Below are 23,823 nucleotides of genomic sequence, written 5' to 3'. Positions count from 1 at the left end.
GGATAACTGTAAATGAAGAAAAGTCATTATCTCAGGCATTTAAGAAATTTCTGGTAATGTAAAGATAACTGGAATGAATCCATGCCTTTAACCTGCATGACTGCAGGTCTACCTGGTAAGGTCCCAGGAACATCCTTCTTGCAGTAGTGCATTTATCCTTGCCTGAACCTACCTAGAAGTCTCCATCCTGGAGGCTTTCATCAACTAGGCTGGACATGGATCTAATTGACAGGTAGTTGTCCTGATAGCACTGAGGACCCTGTCCACTTCATCAAGTCCAATAGGATCAAACTGTTTCAAGAAAACTGGGTAAGACCATCTTACCAGGCATCTTTAATAACTTGATGCTGTCAGCCCAAGTACCTGTCAATAGATCCATGTCTTTCCTGATTGGAGAACGCTAATGATTATAACATGGAGAGTAGCTGAAAAATATACAATGTATTCCCAACAAAAATTGAAAAATGACATGATAAATTTGATTATTTGAAATGAATAATTAGTTCTTTTATTTTTATCCCGAGGCATAAATATTTATTTTATTTATTAATTTGATTAGTAGTTAATTTGTTTTGAGGTCTCACTTGTATAAACTGTTAAGGTTATGACATCCTAAATTCAGGTTCCTTTAGTTCAAATCAAATATTGAAAACAATAAATCATACTGCACAGTGGGTTGTAATATTTTTTTTAAAACAGCAAGGGGAAAAACAAACATATTTTGTTAATTAATTGCAAACTTTGGGGACAAGAATGTGTGTACATGTGTATATACACACACACAGATGTACAACTGGTAATTATAACTGAAGTAAATTATAGCTAGATTTGTGCTGAAATCCAGTTACATATATAACTTCCAGATAAACCTGGAAAAGGTTCACAATTGGATCATCCAAAAAAGCAAATAATGCAACAATATACAGGAAATAATAACTCAAAAGTTTGCTGTCTACTATTGTATAATCAGTAGTTAGATGTGAAGAAAAAGGGAAAACAAGATATATATGGAATAAGCTAACTCTACATTCAGCTAAAGACCAGTAAAATAGTAGAGAGATGACATGTATTTTGATCCTCACTTTTCCTCCAGCTGTCACAAAGTTTGTTTTAAGGCTTAACTTAAAGTCAGAAGAAAACTGAGAAAATAATATCGGAGTCCCTAGAAAGAAATGGGGAGAAAAGGTTCCCAACCTGTTGTTTTAGTTGATGGACCAATCTGTCTTTTTCTCTTTTCAAAGCCATCACTTCTTCCTGCGTTTTCTTTTTCTTTGAAGCAGACAGCTCAAGCAAGGCAATGTTTGCATCTTTTTCACTAATGGCAGCAAGCAATGCTTCCTGTCTGAAAAAAGAGAGAGAGAGAGAAAGAGAGAGAGAGATAAAAAGAAAGAGAAAGAGAGAAAGAGAGAGAGAATGAAAGAAAGAAAGAAAGAAAGAAAGAAAGAAAGAAAGAAAGAAAGAAAGAAAGAAAGAAAGAAAGAAAGAAAGAAAGAAAGAAAGAAAGAAAGAAAGTCAAACCTCTGGGCAAACATTTTTTAGAACAAAGAATATTTTATAAAATGTAGAAGAAAATCATTGAATTTTAGCTTGCATATACATGGTACCCCCAAACATATTTTTTTCTGGGTTGATTTGTATAATATTCTTGTAATTTAATTTATGACATCATTGGCAAGTGAATATCGGATATTTTATAAATAATGGTGCATGAATACTATTTACATGAATACCTGGTGCATATATTGAATGTGGTATAAATTAAAACCATGTCTGCAAAACCATATGTGAACTTGGAACAGCAGAATTCAAGTTAACTAATGTTCATAATTGATATATTACTCTGATCTAATAAAGAATCTAAGGAACTCAGTTTAAGTCTTGCTACTTTCCATATTATGTTAGAAAACACTATGGCATACTTCAAGTTGCTTAGGTAGTTACTTACCAGTTTTTTATTGTTAAAATATAATTTTTGAAGCCTGTTTTTTACAAGTTTATTTATTATTTATTTATTTATTTATTTATTTAATTAATTAATTAAACTTTTATACCGCCCTTCTCCCGAAGGACTCAGGGCGGTGTACAGCTTCATTTAAAACAATTAATATACATACTAAAATAACAGTTAAAAAGCTTATTCAATAAAAGGCCGAAATTAAAACCATCTAATAGACCATATAAAATACCCAATAAAATTACAACTAAAAATTTAAGATTTAAAATTTAGAGTTTAAAAATCAGGCCAGTCCCGCTTGAGTAAATAAATAAGTTTTCAGTTCCCGGCGAAAGGTCCGAAGGTCAGGCAATTGGCGTAAACCGGGGGGAAGTTCGTTCCAGAGGGTAGGTGCTCCCACAGAGAAGGACCTTCCCCTGGGGGCCGCCAGCCGACACTGCTTAGCGGACGGCACCCTGAGAAGACCCTCTCTGTGAGAGCGCACGGGTCGGTGGGAGACATGTGGAAACAGCAGCAGGCGGTCCCGTAAGTACCCGGGCCCTAAGCCATGGAGCGCTTTGAAGGTGGTAACCAAAACCTTGAAGCGCACCCGGAAGACCACAGGTAGCCAGTGCAGACTGCGCAGGAGTGGTGTTACCCTGGAGCAACGTGGTGCACCCTCAATCACCCGCGCAGCTGCATTCTGGACTAACTGAAGTCTCCGAGTGAACTTCAGGGGTAGCCCCATGTAGAGAGCATTGCAATAATCCAGGCGAGAAGTGACGAGAGCATGAGTGACCGTGCATAAGGCATCCTGGTCAAGAAAGGGGCACAACTGGCGGACCAGGCGGACCTGGTAAAAAGCTCTCCTGGAGATGGCCGTCAAGTGATCTTCAAACGACAGCCGTCCATCCAGGAGAACGCCCAAGTTGCGCACCCTTTCCGTTGGGGCCAGTGACTCGCCCCCAACAGTCAGCCGCGGTTGCAGCTGACTGTACCGGGATGCCGGCATCCACAGCCACTCCGTCTTGGATGGATTGAGTCTGAGTCTGTTTCTCCCCATTCAGACCCGTACGGCCACCAAACAACGGGACAGCACTTCGACAGCTTCGCTGGGGTGGCCTGGGGTGGAGAAGTGCAGCTGGGTATCATCAGCGTACAGATGATAACTCACCCCAAAGCCACTGATGACCTCGCCCAACGGCTTCATGTAGATGTTGAACAGGAGAGGCGAGAGAATCGACCCCTGCAGCACCCCACACGTGAGGCGCCTCACGGCTGACCTCTGCCCCCCTGTCAACACCGTCTGCGACCGGTCGGAGAGGTAGGAGGAGAACCACCGATAAACGCTGCCTCCCACTCCCAACCCCTCCAACCAGCGCAGCAGGATACCATGGTCGATGGTATCAAAAGCCGATAAGAGATCTAACAGGACCAGGGCAGAGGAACAACCCCTATCCCTGGCCCTCCAGAGGTCATCCACCAATGCGACCAAAGCTGTCTCCGTGCTATACCCGGGCCGGAAGCCGGACTGGAACGGGTCTAGATAGACAGCTTCCTCCAGGTACTGACGGAACTGCCATGCCACCACACTCTCTACAACCTTCGCCACAAAGCGAAGGTTGGAGACTGGACAATAGTTACCCAAAATAGCTGGGTCCAGGGAAGGCTTCTTGAGGAGGGGTCTCACCACCGCCTCTTTCAAGGCGGTGGGAAAGATCCCCTCCATCAAAGAAGCATTTATGATACCCCGGAGCCAGCTTCGTGTCACCTCCTGAGTGGCCAGCACCAGCCAGGAGGGGCACGGGTCCAGTAAACACGTGGTGGCATTCAGCCTACCCAACAACCTGTCCACGTCCTCGAGAGCCACAGAATCAAACTCATCCCAAACAACATCAGCAAGACGCGTCTCAGTAATCTCATCCGGATCACCGCAATCTTGGTCCAAGCTATTCCGAATCTGAACGATTTTATCATATAGATAACCACTAAACTCCTCGGCACGTCCCTGTAAGGGGTCATCCCGTCCCCCCTGGTGAAGGAGGGAACGGGTCACCCGAAACAGGGCGGCCGGGTGGTTATCTGCCGACGCAATGAGGGAGGAAGCGTAGGAACGCCTCGCCACCCTCAGTGCCACTAGGTAGGTCTTTGAAAAAGACCTAACTAGTGTCTGATCAGCTTCGGAACGGCTGGACCTCCAGGCACTCTCTAGGCGTCTTCTCCGGTGTTTCATCTCTCTCAGCTCCTCAGAGAACCAAGGAGCTAATTGAGATCTGTGCCGGGTCAGAGGCCGCAAAGGCACGACACGGTCCAAAGCCCCAGCCGCGGCCTGTTCCCAGGCCGCCACTAGTTCTTCGGTCGTGCTGTGGGCAAGATCCTCTCAGGGTCCATCAGGCGCCTGGGACGGAACCAACACATTGGTTCCATCTCCCTGCGGTGGTGAGTAGCGGTCTGAAAGTCTAGGCGGAGGAGAAAATGATCTGACCATGACACCGGTATCGTCACTAAATCTCTTACTACCAGATCATTAAACCACTGTCCAGAGATATAAATCAGGTCCAGCGCGGATCCCCCCGTGTGGGTAGGGCCATCCGTTACTTGGATCAGGTCCAAGGCCGTCATGGAAGCCTGGAACTTCTGAACCACTGTTGACGACAAGCCGGCCGATGGCAAGTTGAAATCACCCATGACCAAAAGTCTGGGGATCTCAACAGCCACCCCGGCAAGCACCTCCAGCAGCTCAGGCAGGGCTGTAGTCACGTAGCAAGGAGCCAGGTACGCGATCAACAGACCCATCTGATTCTTATGGCCCCACTTCACAAGAAGGGATTCACAGCCGGCTATCTGAGGAACAGTGGTCTCTCTCGGCTCCAGACCCTCTTTCATTAACTACAAACATATTCATCCATCCCTCGATTGCAAGTTTTACCATTTTACACTGGGTGATTACACTTTTTACAAATTATTTTACAATGGTACTCATCAACTGTGCATAAAACATGATCAACAAGATGTGAACTCTGCCATCTTTTTCAATTGTCTTCTTGATTCAGTACTGACTAAATTGCAAAGTTAGTCCTCATAAATCACTTAAGCAGGGTATTCACTGAGGGTTGACAGCAAAAAAAATATGTTTCAAGAAAGATTGGTTCCAATTCATTGCTGCCAATCTCCCAAACCATGAGTAATTGTAGCTATAATGAAAACAAAACTTATCATGGTCTTTTGAAGGCAACCAGATTTCTTTTTTAATAAATCTTAGTAATAAAACCCACTCCAGAATGCTAATTGTTTCTTTTCACAGGTCCACACCTCACCAATTCCTAATAATAATTTATATGTATGAGAATATAATTTTAAAGACATTATTCCATTTCTAGTAATACTGTGAGATATAGTAAATATAGCCCCAAAAGAAGCAGCATCTTAAATTTACTACTCAAATTTTATAATCTGTAACAGTTTCTTTATCAGAAGAGGTTTCATCAACATAGGATGGTGATGATGATTGATTGATACTATTATTGTTACCCACACTCAGACCAAGGAATTTTATCAGAATCTTGAATTCTGGGGAATGTTGTAGCAAGGTACAATACCAAAAGTTTCAATCGCATAAATGAGTATAGCAGACAGGAAGCAGCAGGTAAAGCTAATCAGAATCACATCAGATACCTGCAAAATTAGCACAGGGGCCCCTCAAGGCTGTGTGCTCTCTCTGCTTCTCTTCTCTCTATATACCAATGACTGCATCTCAAATGATCCATCTGTCAAACTCCTGAAGTTCACAGATGACACAACAGTGATCGGTCTCATTCGAGGCAATGATGAATCTGCATACAGACAGTAGGTTGACCAACTAGCCTCATGGTACAGCCAGAACAATCTGGAACTGAACATACTCAAAACTGTAAAAAATATGGTAGACTTTAGGAAAAACCCTTCCATACTACCACCTCTTACAATACTAGACAACACAGTATCAACAGTAGAGACCTTCAAATTTCTAGGTTCTACCATATCACAAGATCTAAAATGGACACCTAACATCAAAAACATCATCAAAAAAGTACAACAAAGAATGTTCTTTCTGCGCCAACTCAGAAAGCTCAAACTGCCTAAGGAGCTGCTGATATAGTTCTACAGGGGAATTATTGAGTCTGTCATCTGCACCTTTATAACTGTCTGGTTTGGTTCTGTAACCCAACAAGACAGACACAGACTTCAAAGGATAATTAGAACTGCAGAAAAAAACAGTTACTACCAACCTGCCTTCCACTGAGAACCTGTATACTGCACCAGTCAAAAAGAGGGCTGTGAAAATATTTACAGACCTCTCACATCCTGGACATAAACTGTTTCAACTCCTACCCTCAAAATGACGCTATAGAGTATTGCATACCAGAACAACTAGACACAAAGACAGTTTTTCCCCAAACGCCATCACTCTGCTAAACAAATAATTCCCTCAACACTGTCAAACTATTTACTAAGTCTGCAATACTATTAACCTTCTCATCGTTCCTATTACCCATCTCCATCCACTAATGACTGTATGACTGTAACTTGTTGCTTGTATCCTTATGATTTATATTGACTGTTTCCTAACATGATTTGATTGCTTATTTGTACTCTATGACTATCATTAAGTGTTGTACCTTATGATTCTTGATGAATGTATCTTGTCTTTTTATATACACTGAGAGCTTATGCACCAAGACAAATTCCTTGTGTGTCCAATCACACTTGGCCAATAAAAATTCTATTCTATTCTAATTATAAGATATATACAGCTTTCAGAAGAACCCTACACTACCCTACACATATTTGACTCATCACAAATATGAAGAGTCTGTAGACAGTGATATGATCAAAATTCAGAAAATGTGTGCTCTCAGCTCTATGAAAACCTATAAATACCAACAGCAGTGATAGAAAAAGCAGGTTTGTGATAAGATTTTAAAAAATATTTTAAGGGCTAAATCATTCATTTCTACTGGTTTAGAAAAAAAATGTGAAATCATCATGAGACCACTATAAAGACATAGTAATAAAGTCCCAAGAAAATTTATTCTATCTCCTGTCAAACACACAGTGTATGCCTTTTATTAGAGCCATTAAAGGGATTTTGGTTCCAAACCAGGATAAAAGCTTGTCTAGAAGTTATTGTAAACATTTGATGTCATTTAGGACTATCTGGAGCTGTGAAGCAACCACATGCTCTTGATATTAGTCCCCAAGCAATGAATGCACGCATATTCACAATCCTGTCACCTAAATGAAACAGAAGGTGGAAAATAATATATTTATAGGTTATTATAAATCAGTTTCTATATGTTAGAGATATTAGTCTCAAAATAAGGGTTAAAAGGTTAAAAAACAAAACAAAAATAAATAAGAGACATTTAACATACACTTGAACCTAATTAACAACAGATCAAAACATGCACTAAAACAGATTTAATAACCTTACACTGTATTCAGTTTTTAGAAAATGTTTACGGCAGAGCTAATGAAATGGACAAAAATGGTTTTAGCTTGCACTGAAAAAAATAGGTGTAAAATTAAACAAATGTTCGGTGTTGATTGCTGTCAGGCAGTTTAACCCTCTTGAACTGTTTCCCAGAAGCCTTTAAGAATAATCCATTGCCATGGTACCTCAGAGTCTATTTAAAAGGGAATAATGTAAACACTTTGGCTTCATTCCCCAGCTTGATTAGTCAGAGCACAGTCTTCTAAGCTTTATCAATAGTAACTAAGTTGAGTGAGGCAATGCAATATGAAGACTTCAATATTTCTGAATGCAAGTTTCCCCCCTGTATAATTGCCACCAATCCTACCAATCCTACAAATATACTTACAATAGACATTGTCACTGCCTACTGACATTGTCATAAAATACCGTATATACTCGAGTATAAGCCGACCCGAATATAAGCCGAGGTACCTAATTTTACCACAAAAACTGGGAAAAACTATTGACTCGAGTATAAGCCGAGGGTGGGAAATGAGGCAGCTACTGGTCAATGTAAAAAATAAAGATAGAGCCAAGTAAAATAACATGAATATTTATTTGAACGAAAAACAATAAAAGTGCAAAAGGGGGTCCCCAAAAAGAATATGGTATCAAAAATACAGTATCTTTAAAAGTAACAGCAACCAAGCTAACGAGAGCTAAAATCCCTCAAAACTCTCCTCCTCATCATCTGTTTGTCCAAACAGAGCTTCAGCTACTTCAGCGTCTGTGATGTTATCCGCATATACGTTGTCATCATCACTGAGTTCACAGTCGTCATCATCACTGCTGTCACCCTCATACAATGCGCTGTCTTCACTGCCATCCATAGCATTACTAATGCCACATTTCTTGAAGGCACGTTGCACCATGTCCTCTGGAATATCTTCCCATGCATCACGAACCCACTGTGCTATTAGTTGTATGTCTGGCTTTCTCAGATTTCCAACTTTTGTCAGTTGAGCTTGACCAGATGTCATCCATTCATGCCACATCCTTCGCACACGGTCCTTGAAAGGTTTATTTAAACTGACATCTAGGGGCTGCAATACAGATGTAAGCCCACCTGGAATAACGGCCAAAGTGACTTGAGATGACTTTGCCAATTTTTTTATGTCATCAGATATGTGGGCTCTGAACATATCCCAAACTAACAGTGATGGTTTTTTCTTTAAGGCTGCTCCTGGTCGTCCGTTCCAAATTTCTTCCAGCCATTTTTTTGTTCCATCTTCATCCATCCAGCCTTTAACATGTGCACGCACTGTAATTCGTGGCGGGAATTTTACCTTTTTAGGCAAGGTCTTTCTTTTAAAAATAATAACAGGCCTCAGCTTGGTTCCATTAGCCAAACATGACAGAACGACTGTGAAATGGTTTTTTTCATTTCCTGTGGTTCTTAGTAAAATTGTTTTGTCTCCCAAACTTGCCACAGTTCTGTTGCTTGGAAGATCAAAGGTCATAGGCGTTTCATCCATATTTCCAATATCTTGAAGGTCATAGTTATGGATCCTTCTTTGTTTTATGATGAATGAATGGAATGACATCACTTTTTCATCAAGGTCTTTTGGCAGCTTCTGTGCAATCTTTGTTCTTTGCCGCAAACATAGGCCAAACCTATTCATGAAGCGGGTACACCATCCTGCTGATGCAACAAATTTTTCAGTGCCTGGTACTTTAAATTTTTCTTCTTTAGCCATTTGAAGGGCACGTAAGCGAATTCCCATACGTGTTACACAGTAACCATTTTGACGACACTCCATAACCCATTCATGCAATTCAGTCTCTAGAGCCCCAAATGGACTCGTTAAACCACGTCGAGCTTTTTTTGCCTTTGGAAGCTTTTCCAAGTCAGCTTTCATTTTCCGCCACTCCCTTACTTGTTTTTCATCAACACAAAATTCCCTACTTGCAATACTGTTATTGCTTTCTTCTGCTCTTGACACAACCTTAAGTTTGAAAGCAGCTCAGATGACTCATGCTTTTGTTTTGATGGTCCAGGATTAGAAGTACTGGGATCCATTCCTAACAGGAAAAAAAAATTATTATGACGTCAACTGCCATCAGGAAACCATCACCCCCAGAAAGCTGTCCAAAGAGACCCATGGACCAGCAAGCTATCTTTTCCAAAGGCGAAAAGAGGGCGAGTGAGAGGAGGGCGAGTGTGTCAAACGCCAAGAGGCGAGAGGAGGGCGAGAGTGACAAATGCCCCCTTTTTAATAAGGGAGACGATCAAGAAAAGGTCTTATTTTAAAAAGTTGCTTCCCAACACACTTCACAAAAGGTTGATGATATGGATGACACAGTCATCCATTTTCATTCCCTACCGTTCCCTTTTCTTTTCTTTTCCAGTCTGTGTTTTCTGGAAATGCTGTAACTATCACACAGCAATTTATATAACCCTGCAACACATCATCACAAGAGACAAATACCGTACATTTGTTTCTATACAAATACGTTTTCAGGTCTCTTTATATAAATGTGTTTTCGGCTTAGAACGGGTTGTATTGATTTTCCTTGCTGTAACCCTTCCTGCTAATATTACAAATATATGGGAGAAGGGCGGTATACAATTATTATTATTATTATTATTATTATTATTATTATTATTATTATTATTATTATTATTATTATTATATGATGATGATGATTTTTTTGCATTGGACAGAGCGAGCTTCAGTTTACCAAACTTTGTATCTTTTAATGAAACGTGTTAGTCTGGAAGGGACTGTTTGAACTCACAAAACACTTGCAACTTTTAGTTCCGTGCTGAGGATTTTTGGAAAGCAGCCCAGCAATATTTATTTATTGCTCGGACTGCTCTTATTTTCACTCCCCCTTTTCTTTTCTTTTCCTTCCCTCCCTCCCTCCTTCTCTGCCTCCCGTGATCCTTGCGGGTCGAAGGTTCTGCCCTGCCTTACACCAGCCGCCCACCTATGCCAAGGTCTCCTGGCTCTTTCGCCTCTGTAAGCAGCGGCTCGGCAGCGCCGCCCCTCCCTCCATGGATCGGCTCCTTCCCCAGCACTGAAGGCATCCTTAGGAATACACCTCCACCTCCAGGAAAATAAAAAGAGGCAGAGAAGGTAAATCGCCCGCCCCGTTCGGAAAGGATGGGGAGAGGACTCCAATGGAAGAAGGGAGAGGAGAATTACCAATAACAAACAGAGGTGCCTTGTCATGTACAAGGAGATCAGAGAGGGCAACCACTGCGAAACAATAATCAGACTCAAAACGGGCTGCTTATTTGCCATTTGCTCTGGGTAGAACAGGTTTTTTTTTTAAAAAAAAATTGGTTTGGAGAAGGAAAGCTAATTTGCTGATCTGCGCGAGGGTCGGTTTCTTTTGCCTCCCTTCTTCTTCCTCCTCCTTCTTCCCACCCTAGCTTGCAATGCCCCCATCTCTCCTCCTCCTCCTCCTCCTCCTGCCCCCCTCTCGGATTCAGCGTTCATTTCTTGCCTTTGGAGCGGAGGTGTTGGGGGGGGGGAGGGTTTGGGAATAGATTTGGCAGAGGAGATTACCGTAATTTTGCTCGCTGTTTACAAGCAAGTCTTGGGTGATCTGGGTTACAATGTTCACTGGGGGAGTGAAACGCAAAGTATAGTTAGCCTGAAAAAAAACTGAACCATGTGACTGGCAGGAGAGAAGGACGGCGCCGGGAGGGGCGGGGAGAAATTGTTTGTTCTTGCCCTATTTCTCCGCTTTCCAAGAGGCTTTTCTTTTCACCTCTTTCTCCCACCTCCCCAATTTCCATAGGGGGAAAAAAACCCTGGGGAAAACTTGGCAAAAAATAAAATAAAATAAAAAGTACTGAGTGCAAATGTTTTTTTTTTATACTGTAGTTGGAGTTTTCCACGTTTCTTTCACATTCAAGGCAGCATTCTCCCCCCATCCCTCGCTGCTTTTCCAAAACATGCTTTGAAACCTTTGCATTTTATTGGGAGGACGAGTAAGAGGAGGGCGAGAGTGACAAACGCCCCCTCCGCCCCCACCGCGGACAAGAGGAGGACGAGTGAGAGGGGGCGAAAAGAGTAGCTTTCTTCTCAGCTACTCTTGGATTTGCTGGGGGAGGGGGGATTAGCGGCAAGTGAGGACTGCGGGCCCCGCCGCCTCGGGTACCTCAGGTGTGTAGTGGGAAAGGAAGAAACGAGGGGCTTCGAGCGAAGTGGATTTAGACTGACAGTCGCTTTGGAGGCTGAAACGGCGTGGAAGCAGCACTAGGAGGGCTCGCTGAGGGCGATGTCAGAAGGGGAATCCAGATACTCCCGCAAACTCCGCCTCGCGAGTGGCTTTTGGAACGATTCTCTTTCCCCTCCCGTTACCCCCCAAGCCCAGCGCGTATCCTCAAAATTGCACGCCTCAGTTCTTTATTTACGGTACTTTCTTCTCGCCCCTTGGCCCTTGGACGAGTGAGAGGGGGCGAAAATGTCGAACGCCCCCTCCGCCCCCCGCCCCCTCTGCCGACCACCGCCGCCGCCATCAAAAAGCGGCGGAAGAAAACGCCGGAGGCACGCCCCAGCTCGGGGCCAGAGTCCGGTGGAGCCTAGTGCAAAGTCCCAGGGCAAAAAGGGCTCCGGGGCGCGCGCCACTGGTGTTGCGCGCTCGAGGCGCCCTGGCCGGGGGGATGCCCCTGTGCGGGCTCGGCGACTAGCCCGACCGCTTGGTGCATGGCCCAGCTATGGAGGTGGTGGACGAGACCGAGGCTCTGCAGCGCTTCTTCGAAGGTAAAGGCGAGCGCGGAGCCCGGGCACGTTGCGCAGGTCGGGGAGGAGGGTGAAGCCAGCCCGCTTTCTTCTCAGCTACTCTTGGATTTGCTGGGGGAGGGGGGATTAGCGGCAAGTGAGGACGGCGGGCCCCGCCGCCTCGGGTACCTCAGGTGTGTAGTGGGAAAGGAAGAAACGAGGGGCTTCGAGCGAAGTGGATTTAGACTGACAGTCGCTTTGGAGGCTGAAACGGCGTGGAAGCAGCACTAGGAGGGCTCGCTGAGGGCGATGTCAGAAGGGGAATCCAGATACTCCCGCAAACTCCGCCTCGCGAGTGGCTTTTGGAACGATTCTCTTTCCCCTCCCGTTACCCCCCAAGCCCAGCGCGTATCCTCAAAATTGCACGCCTCAGTTCTTTATTTACGGTACTTTCTTCGCCTTGGCCCTTGACGAGTGAGAGGGGCGAAAATGTCGAACGCCCCTCCGCCCCGCCCCTCTGCCGACCACCGCCGCCATCAAAAGCGGCGGAAGAAAACGCTGAGGCACGCCCAGCTCGGGGCCAGAGTCCGTGGAGCCTAGTGCAAAGTCCCAGGGCAAAAGGGCTCCGGGCGCGCCACTGGTGTTGCGCTCGAGGCGCCTGGCCGGGGATGCCCTGTGCGGCTCGGCGACTAGCCCGACCGCTTGGTGCATGGCCCAGCTATGGAGGTGGTGGACGAGACCGAGGCTCTGCAGCGCTTCTTCAAGGTAAAGGCGAGCGCGGAGCCCGGGCACGCTATGCAGGTCGGGAGGAGGGTGAAGCCAGCCCGCTTTCTCAGCTACTCTTGGATTTGCTGGGGGAGGGGGGATTAGCGGCAAGTGAGGACGGCGGGCCCCGCCGCCTCGGGTACCTCAGGTGTGTAGTGGGAAAGGAAGAAACGAGGGGCTTCGAGCGAAGTGGATTTAGACTGACAGTCGCTTTGGAGGCTGAAACGGCGTGGAAGCAGCACTAGGAGGGCTCGCTGAGGGCGATGTCAGAAGGGGAATCCAGATACTCCCGCAAACTCCGCCTCGCGAGTGGCTTTTGGAACGATTCTCTTTCCCCTCCCGTTACCCCCCAAGCCCAGCGCGTATCCTCAAAATTGCACGCCTCAGTTCTTTATTTACGGTACTTTCTTCTCGCCCCTTGGCCCTTGGACGAGTGAGAGGGGGCGAAAATGTCGAACGCCCCCTCCGCCCCCCGCCCCCTCTGCCGACCACCGCCGCCACCAAAAAGCGGCGGAAGAAAACGCCGGAGGCACGCCCCAGCTCGGGGCCAGAGTCCGGTGGAGCCTAGTGCAAAGTCCCAGGGCAAAAAGGGCTCCGGGGCGCGCGCCACTGGTGTTGCGCGCTCGAGGCGCCTGGCCGGGGATGCCCTGTGCGGGCTCGGCGACTAGCCCGACCGCTTGGTGCATGGCCCAGCTATGGAGGTGGTGGACGAGACCGAGGCTCTGCAGCGCTTCTTCGAAGGTAAAGGCGAGCGCGGAGCCCGGGCACGTTGCGCAGGTCGGGGAGGAGGGTGAAGCCAGCCCGCTTTCTTCTCAGCTACTCTTGGATTTGCTGGGGGAGGGGGGATTAGCGGCAAGTGAGGACGGCGGGCCCCGCCGCCTCGGGTACCTCAGGTGTGTAGTGGGAAAGGAAGAAACGAGGGGCTTCGAGCGAAGTGGATTTAGACTGACAGTCGCTTTGGAGGCTGAAACGGCGTGGAAGCAGCACTAGGAGGGCTCGCTGAGGGCGATGTCAGAAGGGGAATCCAGATACTCCCGCAAACTCCGCCTCGCGAGTGGCTTTTGGAACGATTCTCTTTCCCCTCCCGTTACCCCCCAAGCCCAGCGCGTATCCTCAAAATTGCACGCCTCAGTTCTTTATTTACGGTACTTTCTTCTCGCCCCTTGGCCCTTGGACGAGTGAGAGGGGGCGAAAATGTCGAACGCCCCCTCCGCCCCGCCCCTCTGCCGACCACCGCCGCCGCCATCAAAAGCGGCGAAGAAAACGCTGAGGCACGCCCAGCTCGGGGCCAGAGTCCGTGGAGCCTAGTGCAAAGTCCCAGGGCAAGGGCTCCGGGCGCGCGCCACTGGTGTTGCGCGCCGAGGCGCCTGGCCGGGGATGCCCTGTGCGGCTCGGCGACTAGCCCGACCGCTTGGTGCATGGCCCAGCTATGGAGGTGGTGGACGAGACCGAGGCTCTGCAGCGCTTCAAGGTAAAGGCGAGCGCGGAGCCCGGGCACGCTATGCAGGTCGGGAGGAGGTGAAGCCAGCCCGCTTTCTTCTCAGCTACTCTTGGATTTGCTGGGGAGGGGATTAGCGGCAAGTGAGGACGGCGGGCCCCGCCGCCTCGGGTACCTCAGGTGTGTAGTGGGAAAGGAAGAAACGAGGGGCTTCGAGCGAAGTGGATTTAGACTGACAGTCGCTTTGGAGGCTGAAACGGCGTGGAAGCAGCACTAGGAGGGCTCGCTGAGGGCGATGTCAGAAGGGGAATCCAGATACTCCCGCAAACTCCGCCTCGCGAGTGGCTTTTGGAACGATTCTCTTTCCCCTCCTGCTACCCCCAAGCCCAGCGCCAGATCCTCAAAATTGCACGCCTCAGTTCTTTATTTACGGTACTTTCTTCTCGCCCCTTGGCCCTTGGACGAGTGAGAGGGGGCGAAAATGTCGAACGCCCCCCCCGCCCCCCGCCCCCTCTGCCGACCACCGCCGCCGCCATCAAAAAGCGGCGGAAGAAAACGCCGGAGGCACGCCCCAGCTCGGGGCCAGAGTCCGGTGGAGCCTAGTGCAAAGTCCCAGGGCAAAAAGGGCTCCGGGGCGCGCGCCACTGGTGTTGCGCGCTCGAGGCGCCTGGCCGGGGATGCCCTGTGCGGGCTCGGCGACTAGCCCGACCGCTGGTGCATGGCCCAGCTATGGAGGTGGTGGGCGAGACCGAGGCTCTGCAGCGCTTCTTCGAAGGTAAAGGCGAGCGCGGAGCCCGGGCACGTTGCGCAGGTCGGGGAGGAGGGTGAAGCCAGCCCGCTTTCTTCTCAGCTACTCTTGGATTTGCTGGGGGAGGGGGGATTAGCGGCAAGTGAGGACGGCGGGCCCGCGCCTCGGGTACCTCAGGTGTGTAGTGGGAAAGGAAGAAACGAGGGGCTTCGAGCGAAGTGGATTTAGACTGACAGTCGCTTTGGAGGCTGAAACGGCGTGGAAGCAGCACTAGGAGGGCTCGCTGAGGGCGATGTCAGAAGGGGAATCCAGATACTCCGCAAACTCCGCCTCATGAGTGGCTTTTGAACGATTCTCTTTCCCCTCCCGTTACCCCCCAAGCCCAGCGCGTATCCTCAAAATTGCACGCCTCAGTTCTTTATTTACGGTACTTTCTTCTCGCCTTGGCCCTTGGGCGAGTGAGAGGAGGCGAGAGTGACAACGCCTCCGCCCCGCCCCTCCGCCGACCACCGCTGCCACCGCCATCAAAAAGCGGCGGAAGAAAACGCCGGAGGCCAGCCGCCGCCCCAAAACGAGCCGGCCGAGCTGGCAAAGCATCCGGCAGCATTTGGGCTCGGCCTGGCGGCCCAGCTGTTCCCGAGGGCAAAACCTCTCCTGGGTCGGCTCTGCAGAGTTGACTCGAGTATAAGCCGAGGGGGCGTTTTTCAGCACAAAAAACGTGCTGAAAAACTCGGCTTATACTCGAGTATATACGGTATATAATTAATTGCAAAATAACAACAATAACATATAATTAATACCACTTGAACTGGAATGTATATCCCACCTTTTATGTTCTGATCATAAGTGAATTGGAAATAAGCTACTCAATCATCCTGTCACCTTAATTGTTGTTTTCTTTCCCTTCTGACCCTGAGCATTCAACTTTAGGTTCCGGAGGAGATGATTTCAGGAAAACTGTGCTGAGAGATCATTTGAAGCAACTTCTTTCTTTTATTCACCTTCTGCCCCCAACCCAACATGTTCTTAATCTACTATGGAGATAGATGTTGGATACAGAGTTCTATTATCTGCTTTGAATGCACATTTCCTTTTTAAAACGATATATTAGGTCACATCTGCACAACTGCCCCAAAATCATAATTTATGGAAAAATTCAAACCACATACGACATTCTAGATTTACTGGTATGTATTGTGGCACTGGCTGACAGAAGAATTTCTCAGGAATGGATTCTGGAGGCCGATCCATAAAAGGAAATAGTTACAGCTCCTGGAACTAGCACTTCTCCACAGATTCTTCCCAAGTATATAACAATATATAGAGGGGAAGACATCACACCGTGCCCTCTTCTCCAAGCTGGCTCTGACTCCTAATCTTTCTACAGGCAACCTATGGCGGGTAAGGACCTCATATACCATGATATTTTCCCACCATGCAGTATTGCCCAAAAGTCAGGAAATTCTGATCTAATGCTGCTCCGTGCACAGGGAGGTAAATCCAAAGAGGGTACAGTCATAGAACAACACATTGAGAGATTGTTTTAATTACTTTCAGATACTGTGTTGTGACATAGAAATATAGCTGTGCCCCATGTTGGCTTTCTTAGTCCTGTTTAAGCATTTTTTAAAAAGCTGGACAAGCTGAAGGGTCATGATTTAAAAGATGGAAGATAACACTAGAGCAGGGGTGTCAAACTGGTGGCCCATGGGCCAGACGCGTCATGCATAGGCCACACCCACCCCAGCTCCGTGAATGGGAACAACATCACAATACATCATGTGATGGCAATGTGACACCATGAATTAGACACCCGTGCACTAGAGAAATGTTACTGCTGAAGATCTGATGTAATGTGCTTTTTTAATCTCTTAACTAGACAGGTAGTACTTGCTTGCTTACCGCTTGCTTCATTTAGCAACTGCTCAAAGTTTCAAACATGCGAGAAAAATATCTCCCAACTTTGTGACCAATACATTTACATTTCCATCTTTGCAACATCCCATGGTCAAGTCATCACCATGTGGTCAAGTGGTCACTTCACAACTGATTTGTGACATGTAGAGTTAATAAAGAAGGGTTTGGTCACATGATTTTCTGTTCACCAATCCCAATTGCAGTCACTAAGTAACAACTTCCTGTATCAAAAGATAATATTTGCCACTGGCTCAAGAACAGTACTACGTGGTCAATAGGTCCTTCTGCAAGGTTGGGAATGCGTTGGCAACAGATCAGCACTATAAATGAGTTAGCAATTCAGTTGAATTTAATGAAAGTACTGTTGGCTAAAGTTAAAACATTTTTGCACATAGATTTAGAGCACAAAACCATATGTACTCACAAATACACATGGGATAATAATTGAAAAAACAGATACAGAAATTCATGGATAATAAAACCATTATTTATTCTAAGTTTCAATGATCAAAGAATATGATTGCATGGAATAGTGTTCATTAAGACGTGTTCCCAGAAAAATTATCCAGAAATGAATAATTCTGGCAATTCCCATTCCAACACATGAAGAAGATGCCATATTGAAAATGATGAATGTGAAGTGTTTGGATTTGACTAGGAATTGTATGTATTACACTAACTGAATTTGAATGAGACCCACAACAAAATAATGGTTTTGAAATCATTGTTTTGAAATAATTTGCCAAAAGTAAGCCTTTTAATTTAAGGAAAAGAGATTGGATAACTATTTATCTGAAATCGTATCAGATTTCCTACTTAAACAGGGGATTGGACTAGAAGACCTCTAAGATCCCTTCCAACTCTGTTATTCTGTTAATTCCGGCCAAGTATTATGTTATCAGTACAATAGAAGCTACAGGAACCTAAAATAACAAAATAAACTAAACATAGATTTCCTTGGTAAGGAAAAATAAAATTTTAAAAATAGCTTTATTAGACCTGACAAATGTCAGCTATATCTAATTATTAGCTATAAACAGCTATATCTAATTATGACCTGAGTTAATTTCATCAGGCCTTTCACATGCCTGTCAAAGTAGGAATTAATAAACTAGTTGTCAACCCTCGGGTTGCCAGGGCTGCCAATCTCACAGGGACCTTGGCCGCACACCATATCGAGAGCAGCTGGATGGGTCGGACATTCACAGGGGCCTTGCTTACATGCCGCCTGGGAACCACCAGCTGGAAGGCGTGGCCTAACCTATGAACTGCGCTGGGAAGTGCCAGCTGAGGGGCACAAGGCCTCCATGGCTCGAAAAGCACCTCCCAGAGGAGGGGCAGCCCTGGCAGGTTACTCTGCTGTATCCAGGGCTGTGTGAAACATGCCAGAACTGGATGGGTGGCAAGGCCTGCGTGGGGTGCCCACGGCATGCATGGCTTGCACGCTGGGCTGCATCATCACTGGATGCCACATAAAGGGTGGGGGGTTATAGATGCAGGCCCCATGTGGGTGGAGCCATGGGGGGTGGAGCTGACGCTATATAAAGGGTAGAGGGATTAACCACATTAGAACTGACTTTGCCTATTGCCTGTTTGTCACTTTGTGCTGGTTGTTATAGCTTGTTGGATAAAGTTTGTCAGTTAACCATTTTTGGCTCTGTCTGAATCTTTGCTGACGGCCATAACATCACACGAGTTGTAGTTGCATGCTATACTATGAGGAATGGCAGTAATGGAAGAACCAGAATGAGCTTTGAGAAACAATCACCCAGACTCAGCATGGAGATGGGTAGCATATAAAATAATTAAATTTTGCAATGAATATTGAATAGCGCAATATTTTGAATGAATGGAATTTGTGATAGATTTAAGTCTTTATGGTAGAATACTGAGGGAACTAGTGAAGGATACAAAAGGTGACAAAAGGTTATGAATGGAAAGACGCCATTTCTTAGTTGGATAGGAATGGGCCTTGAAGAAAAAAAATACATGGAAGAAAGGGAAGAAAGTGAAGAAGGTGCAGGGAAAGGAAATCTAATGCAGGAAGAGAAACTATACGACCTGTATGAAGAAGTATTAGAACAGAGGTGTCAAACTCAATTTTATTGAGGGCCGCATCAGGGTTGTGTTTTACCTTGTGGGGGCAGGGGTGTGTGGCCCTCTATGTCACTTGTGTTGGGGGGCACCTGTGGTGGCCCGAGCTCTCTGCCAGTGAAAACAGACTCCTGAGCTCCATTTTTGGCTGTGATGGCCTCCTACAACCATCTGTAAAGGAAACGGAGTGGGGACTGCCACCTATGGCCCTTGTGAACTCCATTTTCAGCTGCAGCAGACTCCTGCAACCCTCTACCAGAGAAAATGGAGTTGGAAGTGCCGTTCTTGGCCCTCACAAGCTCTGTTTTTGGCTGCAATGGCCTCCTGCAACCTTCTGCCAGTGAAAACAGAATTGGGAGGGCCACCGTCCTGACCTCCATTTTCACTGGCAGAGACACTTTGGGCCAATCCTTCTCTGTTTCCATGGCAGCCTTGTGGGCCAGATCTAAGCACCCCACAGGCCAAATCTAGTCCCCGGGCCTTGAGTTTGACACTCCTGTATTAAAAGATACGTTTCCCCAAAAATAAGACCTTGTCTTATGCTTTTTGAACCCAGAAATAAGTGCTCAGCCTTATTTTCGGGGATGTCTTATTACTATGGGGTGCATGGAGCAAGAGGGGGCTCCTCTTGCCGTCTTACCTGATTTCCAGCACTGTCTCCCTAACCCTAACCAGAGGAAATGGCAGCTGCGCATGCCTTTAAATATTTTCGGGGAGGGCTTATTTTCAGGGAAGCTTATTTTAGCGTGTGTGCTCAAAAGCCCAATTGGGCTTATTATCAAGGGATGTCTTATTTTAGGGGAAACAGGGTAAATCAATCTCGCATCAAAATAAATGGAAAATGGACTAAGAGGATGAGCAAGCTGAGCATACAAAAATGAAATAAATTGCAACTTTTTATTCATGGAAGTTTTACTAATGGAAAATATGAAAAAGGATGTTTTGTAGGAATAATGATTGGGATGGAAAATGCATGTAAGAGAACAACTGCAAAAGCTGAGAATGAGAGAACAATATTGCATAACGTAGAGACAGGCCAATAAAAAAAAATCCTCAGCAAAAATTGTGAAGATTCTTGATAGCCCTACTAAAGTACTTGTCATTCTAGGGAATTAACAATGGAAGACTTTTTTAAAAAATATCCATGAGACCATTACTTTAAAAAGTCTAATTTGAATCCGATCTTATACAGGATTAGAGAGTAGAAATGAGAATAAAAAGATTTGAAGTAGAAAATTGATAAAACATACCATAAAGAATCAAAGAGGATCATATCAGCACATGTTCACCAGCATGTGACTTCTTGCCTGCCTGCCTGCCTTCCCTCTCTCCTTTTTACTTTCCATCTTTCCCTCCCTTCTCTCTTTCCTTCCTTTATTTACTGAAAAGCATATGCTTCTGAATCTCTTCAATTTTAACTTTAATTAAGTCATCTTCATTTCAATAAGTATCTTGGGGTTTGTTTTTTCTTACCATGGCACCAAGCAAAGTATTTTCAGAATAACAAATCAAATTCAGCAAGAAATAATTGCACATCTTTTACTGTTATTTGCAGCCATCATGCCAGGTTTTAAGCTGCTTTTCACCCTTAGACTGAAATGTACTAATGAAGTTACTATACAAATAGAACTGTGAAAAAAAAATCTTTTTAAAACTCCTCACTAACTTCTTAAGCCAACTGTCCCAGCTTTAATTTAAAAGCTGTATGGTGTCAAACTGCAGCAAATCTGAAGTCAGAACATTGCTGGGAGGTGAGGGAAATATGGAACAGATCCAAGTTATTTCAAGATTCGAGGAGAAGAGAAGTTCAGACAACAGCACACAAATATTTCCTTAATTAGCAGTTTAAAGATAGGCATGAAAAGAAGTCAGATACCAGATTCATGTCAACTAATTATGACTTCCTTGTTAAAAGAACCGCTGCAGGCATTTCCAGGAGCAGGAATGTCAAATTTGAGCAGGGCAACTGACTCATTGATCTTCTTTGGTGGGTAAATGTTTCCCAAATTTGTTACAGACAAGAAACCAGCCTTTACAAAAGGCAGATGAAAATATTTAGAAAGAGGAGGTGCACTGATCACAAACTCCAGAAAGTTAATAGACTGGCCCTGGTTTCAAACAGGCAGAAACACACACAGGGAAACAGATCTTCTCAAATGTAACTGTGAGAGAATGCTTTCCTTGTATTAATTAGACTAGGAAATTATTTAATGTTTACTAAAGTTCTTTTGGATAGTGTCCAAAAATGACATTAAACTCCATGTATTTTTAACCTTTCTTCAATAATAAATAGATATGGTAAAATTACCTTCCTGTTTTCATTGTAACCTCCTTATTGCTAATGAACATTGGGCTCCCCAATGTGTAGGAAGTAGGCACAGGCCTTAAGAACTAGGAATAACTTTTACTTGGCTTATGGAACCAACTGAATTTTCTGTTACTTATAGCCAGAGCATTAAAAAGGATCACAATTGTAATCTAAAATGCTGGGGATGCAATACAAGAGATACTGGTATTTAAAGCAACTGTAATTCCACTTTGGCAGCTGAAACTGAACGATGTGTGAAATGAATTTGCTCTGAACTCACTGCATGCTACATAATCAATAAAGAGGTGAGATCGTATATATTTAGCTTCGCTAAACTAATTAATAATATTATCATTGTTTTGGACTATGTTTAGATTGTAAAAACTCTAAAAATGAAGTTTCCCAAAAGTACATTGAACTGAGAACTTTATCTAAGTTTAAATTAAAATTTAAAAATGTTTTATACTTAGGCAAGAAAAACCAAATGAACAGGTATGGAATAGGTGGCACATACTCAACAGCAGTAACTATGAGAGGAATCTAGGCATCCTAGTGGACAACTGCTTATGTATAAGCCAGCAATGTGCTGCAGTTGCCAAAATGCAGTCATAGGCTGCATCAGTAGAGGAATAGTATCAAAATCACATGAAGTATTCATACCATTATTATATACTGCCTTGGTGATACCGTATTGAAATACTGCATCCAGTTCTGGTTACTTCAATACAAAAAAGAATGCAGAGAAAAGAAAACAAAGATGATTAGAGGGCTGGAAGTCAAAATATATGATGAACGCTTGCAGGAACTGGTTATGTCTAGCCAGAGGTGGTCTTCAGCCGGTTCAGACTGGTTCATATGAACCAATTCTTAACATTCTGCGCAGTTCGGCGAACCAGCAAATCCCACCACTGTCTGGCCATTGCTCCCCCACCTCCGCAGTCCCCTCTTACAGCCACTTCTTTTCTTGCCTCATCTGCTTAGGCCCAGATGCTCTCCGTCTTCCTCGCTCCCGAGCCGTTGCCGCTCACTAGTTTTAGATAAGTAAGTTGCTGTTTTACATGGTGTGAGTCAACCCGGGGCCGTTGCATGCATTCCCCCTGGGAAATCTATGCTTGCTGCCCACACTCACCTAGAACCTCTGGCCTGAAACTACAGTCCCCCAGGCTGAAGCAATTTATCCAGCCTGCAGTCTGCCATGCTTGGCCAAAGGGCCACATTTTGGGCTCAGCCCAGCTCTCGGGTTCTAGACACCCTGTGGCCAGGACGTCCAAGACAAAGAGCCTGGTCTGGACACACAGTGCCCCCAGTGCGTCACTCACCTGCCACCCAGAAGTGGTGAGTCATCTTGTCGCAGGATGGATGCAAGACCCAAGGTGGATGGGAGGGTTAGTGGGCAGCAGCTGAGAGCTTGGCCCAAAAAGAGGCCAAGTCTTGCCCTTTGGCTGAATGGGCAAGTCCAGAGTGGGTCTCCCTCCCATGGTATGCTGCTCTCCGCATTTAATTTTGAAGCTGCCCGGGCAAGGGCAGCCCCCCCTCCGAGTAGTTATCTCTGCCACCACTGCACGAGCCAGACAGCCTAGCCCAAGTCTGCCAGGTGCTCCTGGCCAGTCATCCAGGGACTGCAAGTGAAGGAACGATTACCATCCACCAGCTGGCCTGAGCCCACCCACCTGGTAAGGTTGTGGGAGTGCCTGGCCTCCCAGCTGTCCTCTGCCCTCTGGAATGGCAACACCAGCAGCACACTCCCATCATACCAGAAACACGATAAAGCTTCTACGGCCTCATGTAGTGCTACCAGGGTGCCTCAAGAGTGAGGGGGAATAAAGAGGCCAGCCAGCAGGCTGAAGCATCACTTGCTTTGCTCTCCTGCCTTCGCTCTTACAAGTTTCACTGCCTTTTCTCTTGCTGTGTGGCCCTTCCGATCTTTGAGACTGCAGCGGCTCCCTAAATGAGAAAGCTGGCTGCGAGACGAGGGGACCCAGGAAGAAAAAAGGCAGCAGACGCTAGAGTGCAAGGCAAGTGAATAAACCTTTGCCTGCTGGCTGGCCTCTTTATTCTCCCTCACTTTGGAGGCAGCCATCTGGAACAGCAGCAGCAGCACACTCTTGCCACGTGATACTTGAGATGAGCCATACCTAAAGGTAATGGTTCTGTGGCTGCAAGGGAAGGCAGCACAGGCTGGCCGATGTGTCAGTAGCAATGGCTGAAGCCTTAGTGTGCAGTAGGAGCAAAGTGCAACTTGCCTTTGCACTGCCCATTCTTCCTTCATCATGGTACATTTGCACCAGCTAGTGATACCCAAGGCAGCCCTCGGTTCCCGCCGTTTTGGCTCGGAGCTGGAAGCTACAGCCGGGGTCAGTCCTAGTTTTGCTATCCATTGCAGCTAGGAACCTCAAATAAAACTGAAAATGAACACTTCTGTTGTTAGC

General features: G+C 45.9%; 1 protein-coding gene across 1 annotated transcript in view; it reads right to left on the bottom strand.

Annotated features, from left to right (window-relative positions):
• ERC2 (ELKS/RAB6-interacting/CAST family member 2) overlaps positions 1–23,823 on the bottom strand; it is a 617,452-nt gene that overhangs the window by 94,269 nt on the left and 499,360 nt on the right. Inside the window, exon 13 of the mRNA XM_058170468.1 lies at positions 1,195–1,342. Coding sequence (XP_058026451.1) covers positions 1,195–1,342 — 148 coding nt within the window. The remainder of the gene's footprint in view (positions 1–1,194; positions 1,343–23,823) is intronic.

This window comes from Ahaetulla prasina, chromosome 2 (genome assembly GCF_028640845.1).
Source record: "Ahaetulla prasina isolate Xishuangbanna chromosome 2, ASM2864084v1, whole genome shotgun sequence".
NCBI lineage: Eukaryota > Metazoa > Chordata > Lepidosauria > Squamata > Colubridae > Ahaetulla > Ahaetulla prasina.
Note: the sequence above shows the minus strand (reverse complement) of the source record. Positions and strands in the feature narration are given on the sequence as shown.